The sequence below is a fragment of the Dicentrarchus labrax genome, unplaced genomic scaffold (assembly GCF_905237075.1).
Source record: "Dicentrarchus labrax unplaced genomic scaffold, dlabrax2021, whole genome shotgun sequence".
Taxonomy (NCBI): domain Eukaryota; kingdom Metazoa; phylum Chordata; class Actinopteri; family Moronidae; genus Dicentrarchus; species Dicentrarchus labrax.
Window position 1 is genome coordinate 18,138,285 of NW_026136707.1, and position 19,516 is coordinate 18,157,800.

The 19,516-nt window shown below is 39.1% G+C and overlaps 3 protein-coding genes across 10 annotated transcripts in view; 1 reads left to right on the forward strand and 2 right to left on the reverse strand.

Annotated features, from left to right (window-relative positions):
* triob (trio Rho guanine nucleotide exchange factor b) overlaps positions 1-5,361 on the forward strand; it is a 105,339-nt gene extending 99,978 nt beyond the window's left edge. For all 5 annotated transcript variants that reach the window (XM_051406296.1, XM_051406299.1, XM_051406298.1 and 2 more), the window contains 7 exons: positions 68-230; positions 463-584; positions 750-828; positions 1,266-1,466; positions 1,569-1,707; positions 2,178-2,364; positions 2,530-5,361. In XM_051406296.1, the coding sequence (XP_051262256.1) occupies positions 68-230; positions 463-584; positions 750-828; positions 1,266-1,466; positions 1,569-1,707; positions 2,178-2,364; positions 2,530-2,957 (1,319 nt within the window). In that variant the 3' untranslated portion in view covers positions 2,958-5,361. The remainder of the gene's footprint in view (positions 1-67; positions 231-462; positions 585-749; positions 829-1,265; positions 1,467-1,568; positions 1,708-2,177; positions 2,365-2,529) is intronic.
* A 3,964-nt stretch (positions 5,362-9,325) lies between these two features.
* Positions 9,326-14,407, reverse strand: cabz01093075.1. The gene is made up of 3 exons (XM_051407206.1): positions 14,228-14,407; positions 12,675-12,758; positions 9,326-12,376 (listed from the first exon to the last, which is right to left on the reverse strand). The coding sequence occupies exons 1-3, from the start codon at positions 14,263-14,265 to the stop codon at positions 11,290-11,292; spliced, it is 1,209 nt and encodes a 402-aa protein (XP_051263166.1). The 5' UTR covers positions 14,266-14,407; the 3' UTR covers positions 9,326-11,289.
* Positions 14,408-15,753: 1,346 nt separating this feature from the next.
* Positions 15,754-19,227, reverse strand: si:cabz01093077.1 (C-C chemokine receptor type 2). 4 transcript variants are annotated; one of them, XM_051407524.1, is made up of 6 exons: positions 19,072-19,218; positions 18,431-18,528; positions 18,106-18,199; positions 17,507-17,646; positions 17,168-17,340; positions 15,754-16,767 (listed from the first exon to the last, which is right to left on the reverse strand). In XM_051407524.1, the coding sequence occupies exons 4-6, from the start codon at positions 17,643-17,645 to the stop codon at positions 16,060-16,062; spliced, it is 1,020 nt and encodes a 339-aa protein (XP_051263484.1). In that variant the 5' UTR covers position 17,646; positions 18,106-18,199; positions 18,431-18,528; positions 19,072-19,218; the 3' UTR covers positions 15,754-16,059. The 4 variants fall into 4 exon arrangements, with proteins under 4 accessions (XP_051263484.1, XP_051263483.1, XP_051263481.1 ...); XM_051407523.1 differs by having other exon boundaries at positions 18,119-18,199; positions 19,072-19,217; XM_051407521.1 differs by lacking the exon at positions 18,106-18,199 and having other exon boundaries at positions 19,072-19,227.
* Between the last annotated feature and the right edge of the window lie 289 nt (positions 19,228-19,516).

Genomic DNA, 19,516 nt, shown 5'->3' on the forward strand with positions numbered 1-19,516 from the left:
TTTTGGAATATTCAAGGTACAGTCTCACATGCTCTCATCCATTTTGACCTCTATCCTTTCTCTCCAGCTCCTCCAGAGTTCCTCATCCCTGTCAGCGATGTAGCATGTGAGAGTGGCGACAGTGTTACTCTGAGGTGTAAAGTGTGTGGTTGTCCCCGGGCCACCGTCACCTGGCGGGGACCCGACAACAGCACTCTGAGCAACAACGCACACTACAGCATCACTTACAGGTGACAGCATGTATCTTGACTTTACTTGATATTTTCAGTTTAAAAAAAGACACAGCAAAGGTGGGGAGGGAGCCCAAGTAGTATCATTGTCTTTATGATGGGAAGCCTTAATTCTGAGAAATATAAAATGCTACTGCACATTTAGCATATTTCACAAAGTAAGAACAAATGGAGAAAGCATGGTGCATCTTGTTTGATGGTTTTTCTGTCCTTCCTGCTTTCGTTTTTATAGTGAGACAGAGGAGGCAGCTCTTCGTATCCTGGGGGTGTCTGTAGAAGACAGTGGCGTGTACACCTGTGTTGCCACAAATGTAGCAGGCTCTGTCACCTCCTCCGCCAGCCTCAGAGTCTCAGGTGAGCTGCCTGGATTTGACCCTTAAAGCTTAATTATTGCAAACATTGTGGTACTAACACCACCTCAGTTAGGGGGTTTTGAACTGCAAAAACTGTACACATTAATTCTTTAATTTCTTTCAAACAAACAAAAACATATATAGATATAACAATATATGTTCTTAGGAACCCCTGATGATGGCAGTGGAGTCCTTTGGAAAAGCAGCTTTGAGTCCCACTACACAGAGATCACTGAACTAGGAAGGTAAGAACCCTGTTAGATCTGAGTTCTCACTGTTTGACTGTGATGTGATGTTCCTTAACCACATCAAAGCTAATACATTCTCGCTATTAATGACATAACCACCAGTGGCAGCAGTCATAGTTGTAGCTAGGTAGTGCTAAAGTAGACCTACGGGTATTTGGATAAGAAGGAACAGATATTTCCTGCTGAATGACTAAAATACCTGTTGTCTTATGACATACTAGAGACTGATCTGACTAATTTAAGTGCATGTATCCCCAACTGATTTTGTCTGGTAAAACCCAATCCAGCCACTACAGATTCAGTAAATGTGAGAGAGAAGATTTTGAAAATGGTTGTTGCAATTTGAGTAAAGCATCCACTAAAGGATTTCAAAGGGTACCTGAGACCCAGAGCAAGATAAAACATAAATCTGATGTCTAATTTCTACTCTGCAGGGGGCGGTTCTCAGTGACTAAGCGCTGTGACCAGAGAGGAAGTAAACGGACAGTTGCGGCAAAACACGTTAACAAGAAGCTGCTGCATCGAGAACAGGTTCTGCAGGAGATCACACTCCTACAGACTCTGGACCATCCCAACCTGGTCAAGCTGCTGGACATGTATGAGACAGCCAACAGCTATGTTCTTGTACTAGAAATGTAAGTATGCTACTGTTTCCATGTATTTGCAGTAAAAATATAAATTGTTTATCCCTGTGAAAAGTTCCTGAGGACAAATTAATTATGTGTTTCTGTTTTCAGGGCAGACCAGGGACGTTTCCTGGACTATATAGTGAGCTGGGGCAACCTGACAGAGGAGAAGGTGGCTCTGTACCTCAGAGATATTCTTGAAGCTCTCCACTACCTGCACAGCTGGAGGATAGCACACCTTGATATCAAAGTGAATTCATATTGTCACTGTAGTGAATAAGTAAATTTGATTAAAGTCGATTAACAGAAAATTAATTTGCTAACTATTTTGAGAATTAATTATTTAGTCAGTTTTTGTATTTTTATTATTGTAGTATTTTTATTATTATTGAAATTATCTGGTTCCAGCTTCGTCAGTGGGAGTGTTTTCTGCTGGTCTTTGTCTAGTCTTACAGCAAAATGAATATCTCTGTACTGTTTTCACTGTAAAGAAACCGCTGATGCTTAAATTGTATCACATGATAGTTTTAAGTTGTTTCCTCATCAGCAAATTAAACTGCTTTTTTTTTTTTTTTGTCTTTTCAAACTGAGTAAAATGTGATACAATTCAAGTATTACAAAAGTCAGCAAACACCTTAAAACATCGGAATCTCAGTTTGGCCCAGTGGATGTGCTGGTGTTAAGATGTTCCTCTGGATCTAACGTTCCTGTCTCTTGCAGCCAGAGAACATCGTGGTGGAACATGCGTCTTCCCAGCCAGTGATCAAGCTGACAGACTTTGGTGACGCCATTCAGCTGAACCCTCCCTCCTCCTACATCCATCCTCTCCTGGGTAGCCCAGAGTTCTCGGCTCCTGAGCTCGTCCTGGGTCAGCCTGCCTCACTGATGTCTGACCTCTGGAGCTTAGGTCTGTAACTAACCACGAGTAGTTTGTAACTTCATAAGAATCTTATTTGTTGATATATAGTTATGTAATGTTATGGTACTGGTGGCCCACAATTTCCTGTTACTAACTGACTGTCTGACCTGCTGGTTGATTAATTTACTGGTGTATTGACTGGATGATTTACAGGGGTGGTGACATATGTTGTGCTAAGCGGGGCCTCTCCCTTCCTGGATGAGAGTTTGGAGGAAACGTGTCTGAACATCTGTCGCCTGGACTTCAGCTTCCCAGAGGACTACTTCCAGGGTGTGAGCCCAGCTGCAAGGGACTTTGTCTGTCTTCTGCTCCAGGGCGAGCCGGAGCGACGGCCCTCTGCAGCGTCCTGCCTGCAGGAGCCCTGGCTCCAGCCTCAAGGTGTGATAAACATAGAAACTGGACATGCCACCTTAAATTATACACAGCCACCAGCGCTGCCACCATCTCAGAACCGTCACACCTCACATCTGGACACCTCAAGACTCATTTCCTTCATCGAGAGACGTAAACACCAGAACGACGTTCGGCCCATTGGCACCATTAAGGCCTTTCTTCACAGCCGCCTGCTCAACCACATCTAACAAACAGGTAGCCAGGTAGATGTAGACACAGAGGAGGAATTCCTGCCTGTCCAGATTGCTAAGGAGGATGAGTAACACGTTTGCTTGGTTCAGTTGAGCTGTGTTAAAACCCTAACGAGAGGACCACCAGCAACATTTCCACAATGATCACCTTTTCCCTCACTAAGCCACAAAAGTCCTGCTGCTGCTGACTGACTGACCTCTGCTGATAAACCCTTTGACTCTCCCCCATCTCCCCTAACCTTGGCATATTGTCATTATGCCTGCACAACAAATGAACTGTTGGAATCTGTTCAAGGTTTCAAACTTTGACTTAGCAGGGAGAAAACCAAGCTTTCTCAATAAGCCAGCGTGAGCAAGTCTTGCGTTTCGGACAGTGTTAAACAGAGAAAATAGAATACTGTATAATAAGAGTAATTCAGGCTGCTTTCAGTTGAACACAAGAAAATGTTTTTTTGTAACAAGAGATTACTTTTTGTAAATGAAACCATGTACAGTGAGGAAACAGAGAACTGTCTTTATTCATACCTTTTGGAAAACAAAGGTGAGTTAGTAAGTAGAAAGAAAATAAGAGAACTGAGAATTGTGAAGAAAGTGGCACCCATCAGCAGGGCCCACTTATTCGACAACAAGATGAAGACCAAAACCATGTTTTCCAGAAACACGTTGTAGTTACATTCAGTGCAATAGTTTGCTTATCTTTATGCCCCCGTTCAGTTTGAAAGGTGAAATCATTTTAGTTTGTGACACTAAGAGAAACTAAATTAACTCGAACAAGCTATTCGGCAAAGCTTCTCAGATTTCTACCTGCATCCGCCTTATTTGTAAATAACGTATTCCTGCCTTTCATTCTCATTTCAAAGAATTTGTCTCAAATAAACAAAAGCTATTTCATTTGCCGAGTATTAGTGAGTCCATGCAGTCACTCTCTGTGGACCCTGAACAGCTGGATTTCACTATGAACAAACCGCTACTAGAAATGCACTCGTATTTTGCATCAATTCCCATGTGCAATGTTGCAGCTTTAACATTTATGCAACTATTTATGAAACCTTGTGTTGTAGGCGTATTCTTAAAAAGGCATGTACGTACCTGGTACTGCGATAGATGTCTGTATTGTGTTAATTCTTATGTATTAAGTTCAGTATTAATATCTGCAAAATCCCCCAGACAAGAGGAGGGTTTTTGGAAATAATGTATAAAAATGTGTATCTATAAAATATAGGCACTTATGCTTTCATTTTGTCGTTATGTTTTTATTTTCTGTAACAATACCAAAGTTGACTATGCTTTTCTTTTCCTGCTAAAATGTGTTTTTTATGATTTCTCATGTTAAGTTATAACAGACCACACTGAACCCAGACATATGAGTGTTTACAAAGGTTCAGTCTGGCTTTATTTATTCTTATTGTAATAAGAAATAGTTTGGTGGTTTGTTGCTGAAAAAAAACGAATATTTCACTTGTCTTTTTTCAAGCTGTGCACAAAGTGGTTTGCTGTGTGAGTTTGTTTGGCTTTTGTAGATACTGGTGTATGTCGCTAAGTTTGTAGCATCTCGGTTTGATGTCATAAGACAGACTCGGTTGACGTTTTTACCAAGCAATAGGTCCTGGAAATCTGTCTGATTGTGGCCCATACACCGATGATTGGAGAATGCATTATACCTTTTAGGAGACAAATCTTATACCACCAACAGTTCAAATATATCCCTTTGATAAATGTCACTCAGCATGAACAGGTATCTGCCATGAAAGAGATCTCTTCCAGTTATTTTCATTTGAATGAGCTGATGTCTTTAGGTGAAGAAGTTGTAGAAATGTTCCTTTTAAAGTGCCAGTTGAGTGAGTCGACCTAGAGAAGTGGGTGGAACTGAAAACGTGCATTGCTTCTTATTTTATTTGAAGGTTACTTATTGAAGGGTTACTGTCAGATAATCTGATTTAATGTTAAAGAAGTCATTAACATGTTGAGTTCAATGACTCTTGTTAGTCTGTACAGTCAAAGTCTCTCATTTTGTGTTATTTTAATTTATTGGTGTGGATGTGGGTTTCCCAAAATCATGCTGTTAAGCAGTTTGTCAAATTCTCTTAAAGCCTATTCATGGAGGAATATGATCTAAGTAATAAAATGCCTTTTGGGAAACCCAGCCTATACATGATGTAAAGATGTACAGAGAGGGTCGGGGCGGTTTGTCCACACCCAGGATGTAAACCTCATAACTGTCATATTTTAAATACACATGGAACAAGACTGCAGCAATGTCATTTGAATGTCTTATTATGACTTATTTTTACTTTTGCATGTATATTTCTTTGTACAGAAAATCGTGTTTACATGTTACTAAGTGTTGTAAATATTTTATTTTGTCCTCTGTTTGTTTTGCCATTAAACGTACAAGGAACAACTGGTGTCTCTGAAACTCACAGTAGACAAACAGTAGACTCACAAACACCCACATATTACAATGTAGTTTTTCTTGAAACTACTGTAACTATTCATTTATCGTTTCCCATACCCTTTGAGGGTTGAAAGGCGAGGCGATGTTGCATTCCCGGCATGAGAAGAAGGCAGGGAAAAACCCTGAGCAGGTCAACAGTGAAAAAAAATGTTTATTGTACTGTTTTATCAGTTTGATTTTAAACTGATATAACAATGCTTTTGTTTTGATTTAAACCTCAATCCACGAGAAAGACATTACATCAGCTTTACATGTGGGTTTTATATAAGCTTGCAAAAAGGTGAACGTAATCAGTTTGATATGAAGGGGGAAATCCTGTCTCCAGCAGTGAAAAGCTAAAGATAAAAACAAGAAAGAGATGTTGTGTACAGTAATATTTGCATTGTGTGTTTATCTCATGAAAATGTGTACCAACTGTATGATAACCCATAAAAAAAAGAACTAGAGAGGCGGTGTTACTGATCTTATCTGCCCTCTGCAGATGCTGCTGTGCATGAATCACTAGACTATTGTGTCATTGCGAAGAACACATAATTTCCCCACCTACTAATCCACTTGTCACATGTTTTCACACATCAAAACAAGTTACCATTATACTTTAGTTACATGATTATCAGGATCTTTGTGTCTGTGTTGTCTGAAGGAACCACAGAAAATGTGTGGGAAGTCATTTATTGTGAAACTGCATTCTTAAAAATCCAGCAGATTAAAATTTTGATGGAACCCATCAAACCCCATGGCCAACAGTGGATCTGCCAGTTCACATTTTTTCACATGCAGAGCACTGTGTGTACCATTGAAAGTATATAGGTTTGTACACAGATGTGTGAAGTGAATAACACCTCTTAACAGGTGTGAAATCAATTTTAGTTTAGTTAGCTTTGTTTCCCAACAGTATAACATATTTTGCATAAACCACTGAAAGCTTATCTGTACCATCTCACATGCAATCTCTCAAATCTGCACAAGCTGTTAAGTGTAAAGGTGGTGCATGCTGGTTTAGTGTTTCCTCTTTCTTTGTCACTTTTGTGTTGTTGTGTGTTATATGTTAAGCTTTGCAAAGCTGATTTGTTTAGATTTTCACTGATTATATGATTTCGTTGACCATGTGCATTTCTTAGTATCCAGACATTTGTTTCCCCCTTTGGACAGCTCATTTGCTGTAGCTTCTGGCAACCATTTGTTTTCTACACCTACTGAATTCAGCATTCACTCATACATAGAAATCTCTCTCTGACCCTTCTTTTCACAGTTTTAACAATGAAAACCCCACGTGAAAAGTTAAATGACGCAGAAGGATTTCTCAGTACTAGAAAAAATATCTAGAAAGTAATATGACATCTTGTGACAGACACAAAGATTATCAGATGCACATCACATTACAATGCAAGCAAGTTCTGCAAAACCACTAGATGGCACTAAAGAACTGATATTGTATTTAATGGTTTGATTACCATAAAACTAAAGGAGTACACTCAGAGGGCAGATCTCTGTGTCGGGGGACATGTTGGTGCAGGGCAGGCGTGTGTATATGCATGAGAGTAGTGGAATGAAGGGAGACAGCATGCAGGTTACATTATCAAGGTGTGAATTTAGAGAAGAACAATTCTAAAAAAAAATAGCGATGTAAAATGTCAGTTTCAAAGTGAAAATGCCAACAAAAAAAACCCGACAACACCAATGTGACCGCTATGTAGCCTACATCCTCCTTCACCGCAACAAGATTCCAAACTGAAGCAGTTATTGGTCACTCGCAGCCCCTATCACTGCATTAGGTCATTAAGCATACCGTCATAAATGTGCACAAAAAATATGCGGCTGATTGGTCCAGTAATATGTGAGATTAGCTGCTGACAGATACACAGAAACACACACAACCAAACGACAAATGATCCCCTCTCAGGCTCACGCTAGGTGGAGATAACAGCTTAGTTAAAGTAGCACCTGTGAGGTCAAAAGTACAGTGTGAGGACAGAGTCTCACATTCTGGAAAACAACAGAAAGCAACTATTTTCCATTGACAGAAATAACATCACCCTCCATTACTAATGAATTATTTGGCTTTCATCAAAACTGTCAGCAAGTCTCTTTAAAAGCTGAAACAGTCTCTAGGCTCCTAAACAGTTCAGGGTAAGTCCCTCTATCCTTTCATAGTTGAGTTTCAGATGTGTTGCCATTTTTTCTACAGTGGAAAGAAGAGTTATTCAAATTAAGTTATGTCTTCTACTTTCTGCTGTATTACTAATTGCAAAGCATGCAGCTCTTGGAAAGCAAACAATAGGTAGCTCAACTCATTTTCCTTTCGGACTTCCATGACCAGACATACATTTTGGACAGTTCTGCAGTCCTCTGGAACATTATTCTGGGATCTCGCAGTTTTAAACTTGTTCAATCATAACTCTATTTAGTTTGTTATTTGTCTGTTTTTTAAACCTGTTTTTCCTGACTTTAGATCTGTCCTCTTACCCCATCCGCCATTTCACTCCTACGCAGATGATACTCAACTGTATGTCCCCATCAACCCTGGCAATTACCCCTTCTGGCACCAGCACTAGCTGCATGAACACTCCCCCGCCTAATCTGGGTGTTTTATCTAATAGTTCTAAAAAACCTACATGTCATTTTTGAATCAGAGTTGTCTTTTCAAATGTAAACCAGATGTGATCATTCCTTTCCTCTGCTGACCTAAATTCTGCTTTTTTTACTCCTCTAGACTTATTGCAACACATTTTATTCTGGCAGGCATCCAACATCCAAATACTGCTACAAAATGTATAAAACACTGCTGCCAGGCTTTTAACACATACAAACTATAGAGATCACATCACAAGAATCAATGCTGCCCTTTACTGGTTACCTGTCAGTTTCAGAATTGATTTTAAGATTTTGCTTGTTTTTAAAGCCTTGAATAATCAATAATATATCTACAGTATATGCGATCTGTTAACTCCCTCCAAGCATGAGGAGAGAATATATGTATATTTTTCACACAATTTTCATATAACCTGTTGTAATCTAAATACATCATTCACATGTAATCCATTGTAGTTATATAAGGCTTAAATTTTGGTTCAACTCTGTTTTTTATGGGAGATTGCTTAAGAAGTGGTGTCAGGCCAAGGAGATCTAGTGGCTAAAACACTAGGTGGAATTTCCTGTTATGTTCCAGAGAACCAGAGGATGTTGTAGATATTAAAAGGGGATGTTAACTGGGAAGATTTATGACCTTCTTTGTGCTTTTTATTCACATAGCAAGACTGTATAAAAGGAACCGTCTCTTTCTTATGTGCTTCTTCTTTCTGCAGAAATTACATGGTTCCTATTACATTTAATAAAAGCCTGACGCAGCAGTGTCTGCTGCTTGTTTCTCTGCAACCGCAGCTACTGGAGAGGATCTGAAATCTTCATTTGTCCCCCCCTTTTATCCTGGCCCTTCGGCTGTGGAACTCCCTGCCTGTGGATCTCACTGTCCTCTTTCAAATCTCTTCTTAAAACTCATGTTTATCTTATGGCCTTTTCTTAACTGATATTATTTGTTGTAACTGTTTAAATCATTTTAACTTGCTTTATATTTTATGTTTTGGATGATTTTATTTACATCTATTCTTTGTTACTCTAAAGCACTTTGCAACTTGTAACTGTTTTGAAAAGTGCTATACATTTGACCCTTGTAACAGTTGCACAGCCCTCTTACCCAGGTGCACCAAGGTAATGAGAGAGTGTCTCTGAGAGTGAAACCTTGAAATGCTGCTGTGTTGATAATATCAAGTCTTGCTCTCATGGACCAGTTGTATCTTAAGGAGCATACAACCTACGTGCCTACAGTACACTCTCCCTGCTGTTTTACATCACAGAATATAATGCAAGGCTGCACAAAAGAGACACATGCAAAAAGACAATCAGAACATAATCAGTGTAAAGGAAAATATTTTTATTGAAAAATAACAATAGCTTAATATGATACATAAATATTTCATATAATATCAGCATTACAAAATGTGTTGTGACATCCAGTCAGTATATCAACTTGTTTGGTTGGACAAAAACAACAACAATTCTTTAGAATAAAATAAAATATAATATAAAGATATATGACGTAATTCAGCAAAATAAAATCTTAAAGCTGCTTCAATTTCACACATGGATAGCTTTACCGACCGACTGCACTAGAATTTAAGGATCACTTTGTTGATTTTCAACCTGAAGACTACTGTTCACTGGTAAGAATGTGTACTGAGGAGCACGCATCTGATTTTACATGTCAGAACTGAGCAGTTGCATGTCTTCTGATGTTATCTGAGTGATGTCATCAGGGTATCTGATCTTGGTCGTTGAGACTACACAATTATAACAGAAAGTCTGCGGCCACTGTCAGTGAGTTTAGAGTCAAGACATGAGCATTTACCAAGAAGGGAGGATCTAATGTAAGAAACTATCTAGTTGCATCATGGGAAGTGTAGAATTTGGTGTGTGAGGACCCACTAGAGAGTAAATGTAAGGATTTCTCAGCCTCTCCTGTTTCAATTTTGACATATTTTCTAAATCACTCAACTGTATCAATGTGCAATACTAAATCACTATAAAAACTGACATGTAAAAAAATCCAGACGATTTCTAAGGGAAATGCGCCTTCAACAACAAAAGCTCCCATGTGGTTCTGACAGAAATTCTGTGTCATTGACTCAAGGTTGTTGTTATATGACCTACAGACACAACTGAAAGTGACCAACTGAAACTGAAAGTTAATCTTCATTAAAATGAGTAACTATAGTACAGCAATGAAAGAAACCCTTTGAGACCAGAACATTCTGATGGACAAAAGCTAGTGGAACAGATTGTAGTTCAGGAGCGGGAAGGGACTTAGACTTTCTGTATGTTCATTGAGTTTCCCAGCTAATGAATCACTGTGTGAAGTAACAATATAAATAACAATACTTGATTGATATTGGGATAATTACACAATCTGCATGATACACAACATTACATTTATCACATTATTATACTCCAAAACTCATTAGATCTGGGAAAAAAATTGCTTTGTGAAATGCTGATTAATATCAGTAGATATATTGCAGAAATATTTTGTTTGACAGTGCGATGCTCACTTGTGCATAAAGACTGCAAAGGTTGAAACGACAACTTGGTTATACACTTCCTCTTTCAGGTTGTGGTTTTCTCGAGGATGAGGTTAGGTGCAAATTTGCTGCTACGAATGCTATAAAACTTCTAAGCTGCACAGGGGACCTTTTGCTGTGCAACAGTTTTACACGCAAAACAGATTTTGTAAAAGTGGTCATCACGTGCAAATAAAAGATAATAGTTGTTTCATGATGGTGTTTCTCCGAACTGAATGCAAGGAATTGGTTAGTATCTAGCTAGGTGTAGTATGTGTGGTTGCTTTTGGCAGCTGATGATTAAATAGGTTTCTGGGGCTTCTAATGGTGACGTTGTTGACAGCTGTTACAGTTGACACAATTTCTCACTCAGCTTCAGCTAGTAGCATGTAATGAAAAAAAGGCAAAACACAATTTTATTCAAACATTTCTGACTTAAAATGGCACGCACAATCTGTTTCACAAAAAAAAATTTGGAAGTATCCAAAAAACATATATACAGGGCGCCCCGATACCTCACCTGGGCATTAGGTTTGAGTCCGACCTGTGGCCCCTTTGCTGTGTGTCGTTAACAAAACGATATTTACAGTACAATTGTATTCAACATTCTTATGAAGTCTATAAAACATATGAAAGTATAAAAATATATTCTTACATTCTATGCATCATCACCTAAAATGACCTACAATTGGTGAGAATTGAATCTCATTGTGGAGATGGTCACACAAATAGACAAACAACCAAAACCACATCTCCCACTTTACATAGCAGTGCTCCTCTCATCCAGGCTGGTTGTCTGAGAGTAGACTGACGCATTGATTCTGTCTTGCGGTAGGAAGACTTTGATCACCTGGCACAATCTGCAGGGAGTCCTGTTGATCATCCTTAGCAGGTGCCTTCTGAACTTCTCCCCAACAAACACATACAGGATGGGGTTGAGGCAGCTGTGAGAGTAGGCAATGACCTCAGTGACTTGTAAAGCCAATCTGATGGCTTTGCTGCTTTCGCATTCAGTATAGATGTGCAATAGCTCCAGCGCTTTGAAGAACGATGCAATGTTGTAGGGGACCCAACAGCAGAAGAAAACAGCCACCACCATGAGAACTAAACGGATGGCCTGTTTCTTGGATGACTGGCTGTACAGTAGCCTCCAGATGATCTGTGAGTAGCAGAAACCCATGATGGCAAGTGGGACAAATAGACCCAAAAGGTTCATTTTAAAAAGGCTGAAGACCGCCCAGAAGTGAGAGTTGTGTGAACTGTTATCTTGAGAATTGGTGTTGGGATATGCAGGGAAGCAGAACCGAGTATCTGTACCATTAGACTGCTCCTTGAGAAAGATCAGGTCAGGGAAAGAAGCCAAAAATCCGGCCACCCATGTAACAGCAGCTGCAATCATTCCAAAGGACCTTGTGCGTGCTCTCATAGCGTAAACTGCGTGTACTACAGCCAAGTACCGGTCGATGCTCATTAGACTGATGAAGAAGATCCCACAGTAAAAAGCAATATGATAAATACCCAGGACCATTTTGCACATAGTATCCCCGAACCGCCACTCGTCCCGGGCCTGGTGGGCTAGGAAGGGAAGGGAAGACACCAAGAGCAAGTCAGCAACAGCCAAGTTTAGGAGGCACACGTCGGTCATGCTGCGGAGTCGCACCCCACAAGCAATGACCCAGATGACCAGGGAATTACCCAGCACACCGAGGAGGAAGAAAATGGCGTAGAGGGCTGGAAGAAAACTGGCCACATGACGCGGATACACACAAACTTCATAGCCATCTTCAGGGTACTCGTAATCTGTGGAGCTTACAGCAATGTCACTGGTGTAGGATGCTGTTGTAGAGCTGGTGATAAACAAAGAAACAAAATTAGTAAAGATAAATCAATTAGTTCCAATTATTTCAGGTCATGTTACTATAAGCTCCTGCTTAACGTACTAGCTGTGAATACTATTCAAAATAAATTTACTGGCAAAACACACTGAAATAGATAAATAATGAAATGACAAACTTTCTTTATTAGGCTAGGAATAAAGTCAAACAGAGGAAACTTGCACTTGAAGAAGACACAGACTACAGACTTTATGACAACATAAAGAACAAAATATGGTGGTATGTGTGTCAGGCGTGAGTTTAATCTTACCCTGGTGTGTTTTGTATAGTTGCAACCTCAGTTAAGCCACCGAAAGCACTTACAGTAAGGATTGTTGCGTCCATGGTCAGCTGCCTGGAAAAAAATTGAAAAGTGACCTACTTTCTGAAGAACAAGAGAAAAGCTGCACACACCCTAGCCTATGGAAGCCACAAAGGGCCATGTTTGCATTCTATTCTATTTTTTTTTTTTTTAATTTTAACCCTGTGCTACAACCTTATTCCTATACCTGTATTAGGATGTTTTAGTAAACATTCCAATGAGGTGGAGGAGTGGGTATAATGTATCAAGTGAGCGAGGGAGCTCCCTTTAGGAAAACAAGTGGCCACATGGTGGACGGCAAAATTAATTTTCATTTCCCTTTTTTAACTGTTGCATGTTTAAATAGAGATAACTTGACATAACAATGGTCACAACTTTAATGTTCTTTTTTGGTCAAATTTACAAATCTTTAAACTTAACCACACAGACATTTCAGAACAGATACACCACGTGTAATAGAGGAACTTATGAAGGGTTTTATGGTGTATTTTTACACAAGAGTGTATTGTTGTATTTGGTGTCTGACGAGTAAGTATACTTTGCACAGTGAAAGAAACCTGCAGGCTGATTTAGCAACCTGTAGACAGTGTAGGTGGTTTGCTTGTTTCAGATTGATCCAGTCTGTCTCTTAAATTCTGAGAATGTTTAAAAGTGATCCAGTGGTGCAAAAGATCTCGTCTTGTCTTTGCCTACTAATTATTCTTCAGTTGAGAAGGTGATTCTGGACAAAGGTGTCTCGGATAGGCGAAGGAAATATATGATATACAGGGAAATGGCTTTAAATGCTTTTTAATTTTTACATTTAATCTGGAACTTCTGGACAGCACTGCTAATTCAGCACAGTTTCAAGAATTAAAAGTAAATTAGAGTTTTTTGAATGAGCTAATGTGTGGTCAAGATATTGATGGCTCTCTCAGTACTGTTGTAGTCCGTCAAATGTGGTCCCATTACTTAAAAAATTGTTAGTTATGAGTTGTAGAATTGACTGATGACCATAATTTCATCAATTAATCTTTTCTACAAATCAGTTTTGAACATAAATGTGCTGGGATGAAAATACATTTTCTTTCTCCCATACACCCAAAGCAAGACATGCATACGACGGGACAAATGCTCTGGGACTGTAAGTAATATGAATCCAAATACTTAAAGGTATGTATGCGTATGAATATGTGTGCTTTTTCTTTAGAGTCAACAAAATGTACCACATAGTTTTTTCTTATGATTAATGTCTGATATTTTGAAGACCCTTGCTATAGCTATAAATTATGTGATACATTGAATTGGATAAATTGTAAAGCAGTTTTCTTTGTAAACTGTATCTGTCCCTATCAAATAAATATTAAATGAAATTAAATTAAATATTTTGACCCTGACACAGTAGTGTTGAAATGTTAGTGTGTCATTGTTACAGGCTGACTAATCAGAAATAGACATTTTTGATACTGTATGTCATGTTAAAGCATGTAAAATTTAAATAAACAAAACAAAAGAAGCTTTACCTGCCAGTGCCAGTAAGATAGGTTATAGTGGTATTCATTCTGTATCAGAAGACGCAGAGGTGGACGGCTAAATCAAAGAAGGCATCAGCTGTGCATCCAATCTAATCTGCCAATCTGTACACAATAAAATGAGAAATGGTTTCCACCCCAAGAAAGTGCAGGTGTGAGAAGTGTGCAAACCATGTTACAAATCTACCCAGTATGAAGAAGTAGGTGGGCTTGCGGGCTTGCATATGAGAGAAATGTGGTTTAAAACTTCCTGAGAATGCTTACGAAAACATTCTGTTGGAGCCCACAGCGTTTGCGGTCCAAGTCCACATGCAAGCTTTAAATGTTCAGGGTGACTCGGACCAGCCCAGCAGGCCACAGCTGGAGGCTTGCAGAGCTCTGTGTGCAAGTATATTTAGAGGAAGTGATACTACTGACACAGTGCACAGTGCAGTGTCTGGCTGTTCAAAACAGCAAGCAAATGACTTTCTCTGTGCAGGGAAATGTTCTGACTAATATCTATGGCTAGAGTTCAGATGTGACTATTGCATTTCACAGATCTTAACATTGTTGTGCATCATTTTTAATCAGTCACAAGCTGAATTGTGTTGGCGCAGATGACTGTCTATCTGGCTTGTTAGTCAGGGGGGTTGTTCTTATATGACATAGGGATTCTGCTCTGTACAATTCTTGTCAAATAATTACAAACTGCCAGGAATGACTGACAGAAAGTCATCCAGGTAGTCTCAAATATCTCAGTATGTGTGAACTTTTTTATATTAATTTTTTTATATTTTCATTTAGGTATATGTGAAATTACCTACAAACTACAGCAGTGCAGTAAAACTATGAATGCAATGATAATCCCCCACTTAACACAGCAGACAAGCTGGGCTCAAGCTAAAGGTACAACATTCTCTGTGTGTACAAACAGGCTCCTCAAGGGCTTGACAGAATATTTGTCCACTGGCCCTTGTTAAACATGACATCCTTAGCTGGGGATATGACACACGCCTGATGTTTAAGATCTTAAATGTCAAGACTCCTCCACCACTTTGCTTTATGAAGAAAAATTCAAACAGCATATCTACAAGGTCTTCAGAGGGTGCAGCTCCCTCAGCCAATCATGCTTTTCTGTAAGAATTTCTCAGCTGTGGAACACCCTACCAACTAAAATAAGAAACTGTCACCTATCATACCTTCACACAAAGGCCTGACTTCAGAAAAACACACCCAAGCAATACTTATTCTAACCATTTTTTGACACATACATACAGCATGTCTCTACGTGTCATGCTTATGCTTATGCTTATATATGCTTATATAGACAATACTTATTCTAACAAACAAACAGATACAGTATTGCTTGGGTGTGTTTTGCTATTTCCTGTTACTCTGCATGGCTTGCAGATTATCTTCTTATCTTGAGAGCTTATTTTGTTGCAGTTGTTGTCTTTATAGCATCTTGTTGTGGACTGTAAATCTTAACCAATGGCAATGGCCCATGGCAAGATGCTGAAAACATGAAGAAAGATGAATCAAGTTTGATTTTTTTTATTTTACTTGAATAGGTCTACATATTACAAATGTACTTAGAATTACATGATTTGAATGAATGTTTTATAAAATTCTACTTAAAGCATTCCCATATTCCTACTTGGTAATAAGCTGTGTAACAATATTTACAGTACACACACATACACACACACACACACACACACACACACACACACACACACACACACACACACACACATAACTTTGTAGTCTCGGAAATTAAAAAAACAAAAACATTACATGATACATGCAACTATAACAGGACCACGCAGGTGTGTTTATCATTCCTAATAATCTGATCTTACAGGTGTGTTTGAAGTCTCGTTCTCTATGGTGTCTCTGTGGCTCCATCTGGTCTGGTGACTCCAACAAGGGTATCTATTCAGCACATTTGCCAGTGACTTCTTAAACTTCTCCCCTACAAATGCATAGATGACTGGATTTACACAGCAGTGAGACACTGCAATGATCTCAGCAAACATCGTGGCAGTGTTGATGTTGTTTGAATCCTTGCAGGTGCTCAGGATATCAAACAGCTGCAGTGTCTGAAGGAAAACTATGACATTGTAGGGGACCCAGCACACCACAAACACACACACTATGGTGAATATCAGTTTTACGGCTCTGTCCTTTTTAGAGTTCCTGGACTTGGACAGGACAACAAGGATTTTCACATAGCAGAAAATCATGATGGGGAGGCACACAAAAAGGCCCACTGTGTTCTCACTGAAGTTTCGCAGCATCTTCCAAAACCGCTGGCTGTCTTCTGGATACAGTGGCTGACACTGGGAGCTGTTGTAATCCGGTTCTATCTCCAAGGAGGCAAATATCACCTGAGGGATTGCCATGATGATAGATATAACCCAGGTAGTGATGCTGGCAGCGATTCCATAGCGAAGTGTCCGGGCTCGCATGGCTGCAACAGCATGGACGATGGCCAGATAGCGGTCCACACTCATCAGGGTCACAAACAAAGTCCCACTGTAGAAGCCCAGCTGTTCAGAGGAGAAGAAGAACATGCAAAGTCAGAACAGGATGTGGCATAAGGTGACATTTGTCAGGGTTTGTGGGCCTCGATGAGGTTCTTCATGTAGCCGACATCATACAACAGCTGTTTCACATATAACCTCACCTTATTGGTAGAATACCTGCCCCATTATAAAAAACTACAGCTGCTAAACCTAGTTATACTGTATTTGCAGTAACATGTATTAAATTCTGCACTTTTGAGGAAATACAGATAAGCAGTAACACCTAAACAACCTTTTTACACCTCAATAACAACACCACAGATTTTATTAGTAGGTTATCTGTGCCTTTGAGTTATGAATATCAAAATATGAGTGATTTGTCAATGTGGTTGTTCTAAAAAAAAAAAAAAAGATAAATCCCCACCTGATAGACTCCAGTCATCAGTTTGCATGATATAAAGTTCTGTGAATCGTACACCCAGAGGGGCAGGGATGCAGCCAGTATGAGGTCAGACAGGACCAGGTTGAGGAGGCATATGTCTGTCATAGTCTTCAGCTTTATGTGCCGGAGGAGAACCCAGAGAACTGTTGCATTGCCTGTGAAATAAAGTTTCTAATTATTTCCGGTGACAAATTGTAGAACAGAACTGTGGCACGTATCTAAGTGTTGCATGTGTCGGTTTCTGCTAAATGTATTAAAATGTGCAAATAAAGTGATATATGTTTCCTTTTCTCTATAAGGATCAGATCTTTTAAAACATACCTAGCAGGCCTAGACAAAACAGCATGTAGTACAGAACCAACTTGGCTCTAATAGGCAACTCCAGACTGGGATCCTGATCGCAGCTGCCATTATAGTCATAGTCCAAGTACATGAATGTCTCGTTCTCTGATGTGTTCATTCTGCAGTGTGAGGAGGATCAGAGCATATTGGGATTACTTTGGGTAGACACAGTGTAGTGGTTGACATTATGAGAGCATATTACACCGTAATATACACTGTACATTATCACACAAAGTACAAAATATCTAGAATGGCACCATAAAGTCGAAAATCATTGATGTAAATCGAAGGCAGAGGTGATGTCATACAGTTGGAAAGACCCTGAAATTATTACCAGAATCTTGATAGTCCTACTTTTTTTTTTTTACATTTTGGGTGCTACCATTTGTGTGTTTGGCTGTAACCTAGCCCAGTTCCTGAGACCAACTGACCTAAATGAACCCATGCTGCTAAACCAAGTCGATCACAAGTTTAGAACACAAGCTCTAGTCTGGCAAGCATGAGTTCCCCCAACCCTACAAAAGTGACAAAAAAGTGGTATTTCAGCCCCACGTGGGGCTCTTTTGATATAAACTTACATTTCTTACTTACAGTTCTATTCTTCAAAGGTAACCGCCCAAGCTGAGTTGTTCTGGGAGATCTTTAATTTATCTTAAAGTGTTCCCCCCAGGCCTACAATTAAAATGTCACAAAACAAGAAAATCATCCAACAGTCAAGAACCTACTTCTCTCTTTCAGCTAAAACATTTCCCCATCCAGTATCTAAATAAAATTAAAATTAAAATGAATTGAAATGAGTTTATGAAGAGACACCCAACTGTCTTACTGAATTTCTCTCATTCTAATGTTCAAGCCAAACTGGCCGAATAATTCAAATTCAAAAATAAATGTACTTCTACTTACTTTATCAACAATGAGCTCTTTTGACTCCTGAATGTTGAGAAAACTGTTCCCTTCATTTGTGTCACAGTGTGTGTAAAAACTTGCGTCCACTCAAAAATCTACATGACACAGAGAGAGAAAGATTTATCTTCTTTATTGTCATAGCCACACCCTCACAATGACTGGACTAGAAATTTATAAAACTTTAACGGAACGACAGGGACATTGCTGGACTTTCCTGCCCTTTAAATTGAACTTTTCAGATATAATCATCATTTACTGAATCATGTTTGAAAGGCTCGTCCAACAAACATTTCAAGTCCAACTACTGCTAATTCAGACCAAAAAACTATTCCCAGAGATTCACCGTCACCAACAGCCTAGTCCTATATGTTGATTTATTGCTAACCTTTCTATAAATATCACAAACTTCCTCTTATTCTGACCATAATCAAACTCGTGATCACTCTTAAACCACATCTCAAATGTTTTCCCCCGCTATCAGACACCCAGGCCGACCCTTACTTCCTGTGGCTGACGTTGTTTGCATACACACCCTCATAATTCTACCACACACTGTGTTTACAGATGTAGGAGGTTAGAGAGATGAAGTAGGTCTAGTAAACAAACATTTCAAAATTAAAATTTCTTAATGTGCTTACCTCATTGTCTGCTAAAATCACTGCTCCCGAATGTGAATGTTCTTGAGTTGGGCATCAAACTTACATGTCATCCTGTCACAACTGGCATTGCTCGCTTTTTGTGTCAAATCCTGTTGCAGAGCTCATTTCTGGTAAGGTGAAGACTGGGGTTTTGTTATTTCCTCTGCATTGTGTTAAACCTGCACAGAGGTGTCAGTGTGGTTTTCTGAGAAATGTCCCTTCATGCGTTAACATGGAAGGAGTAATTGGAGGGGAAATTGTATTCTAATGAGGAACTTTTCGATTTCTGTGATATGAACTCTGTGATGAAACTAGCATTCAACTCATAAGGAATTAAAGAAGATTTTGTTTTATTTCAATACTTTTGCACACTTTTAATTCAAAATAGACTCTGAAATTAACTGTATATTAAAATCAACATATAATTTGATCAACTTAACTATAT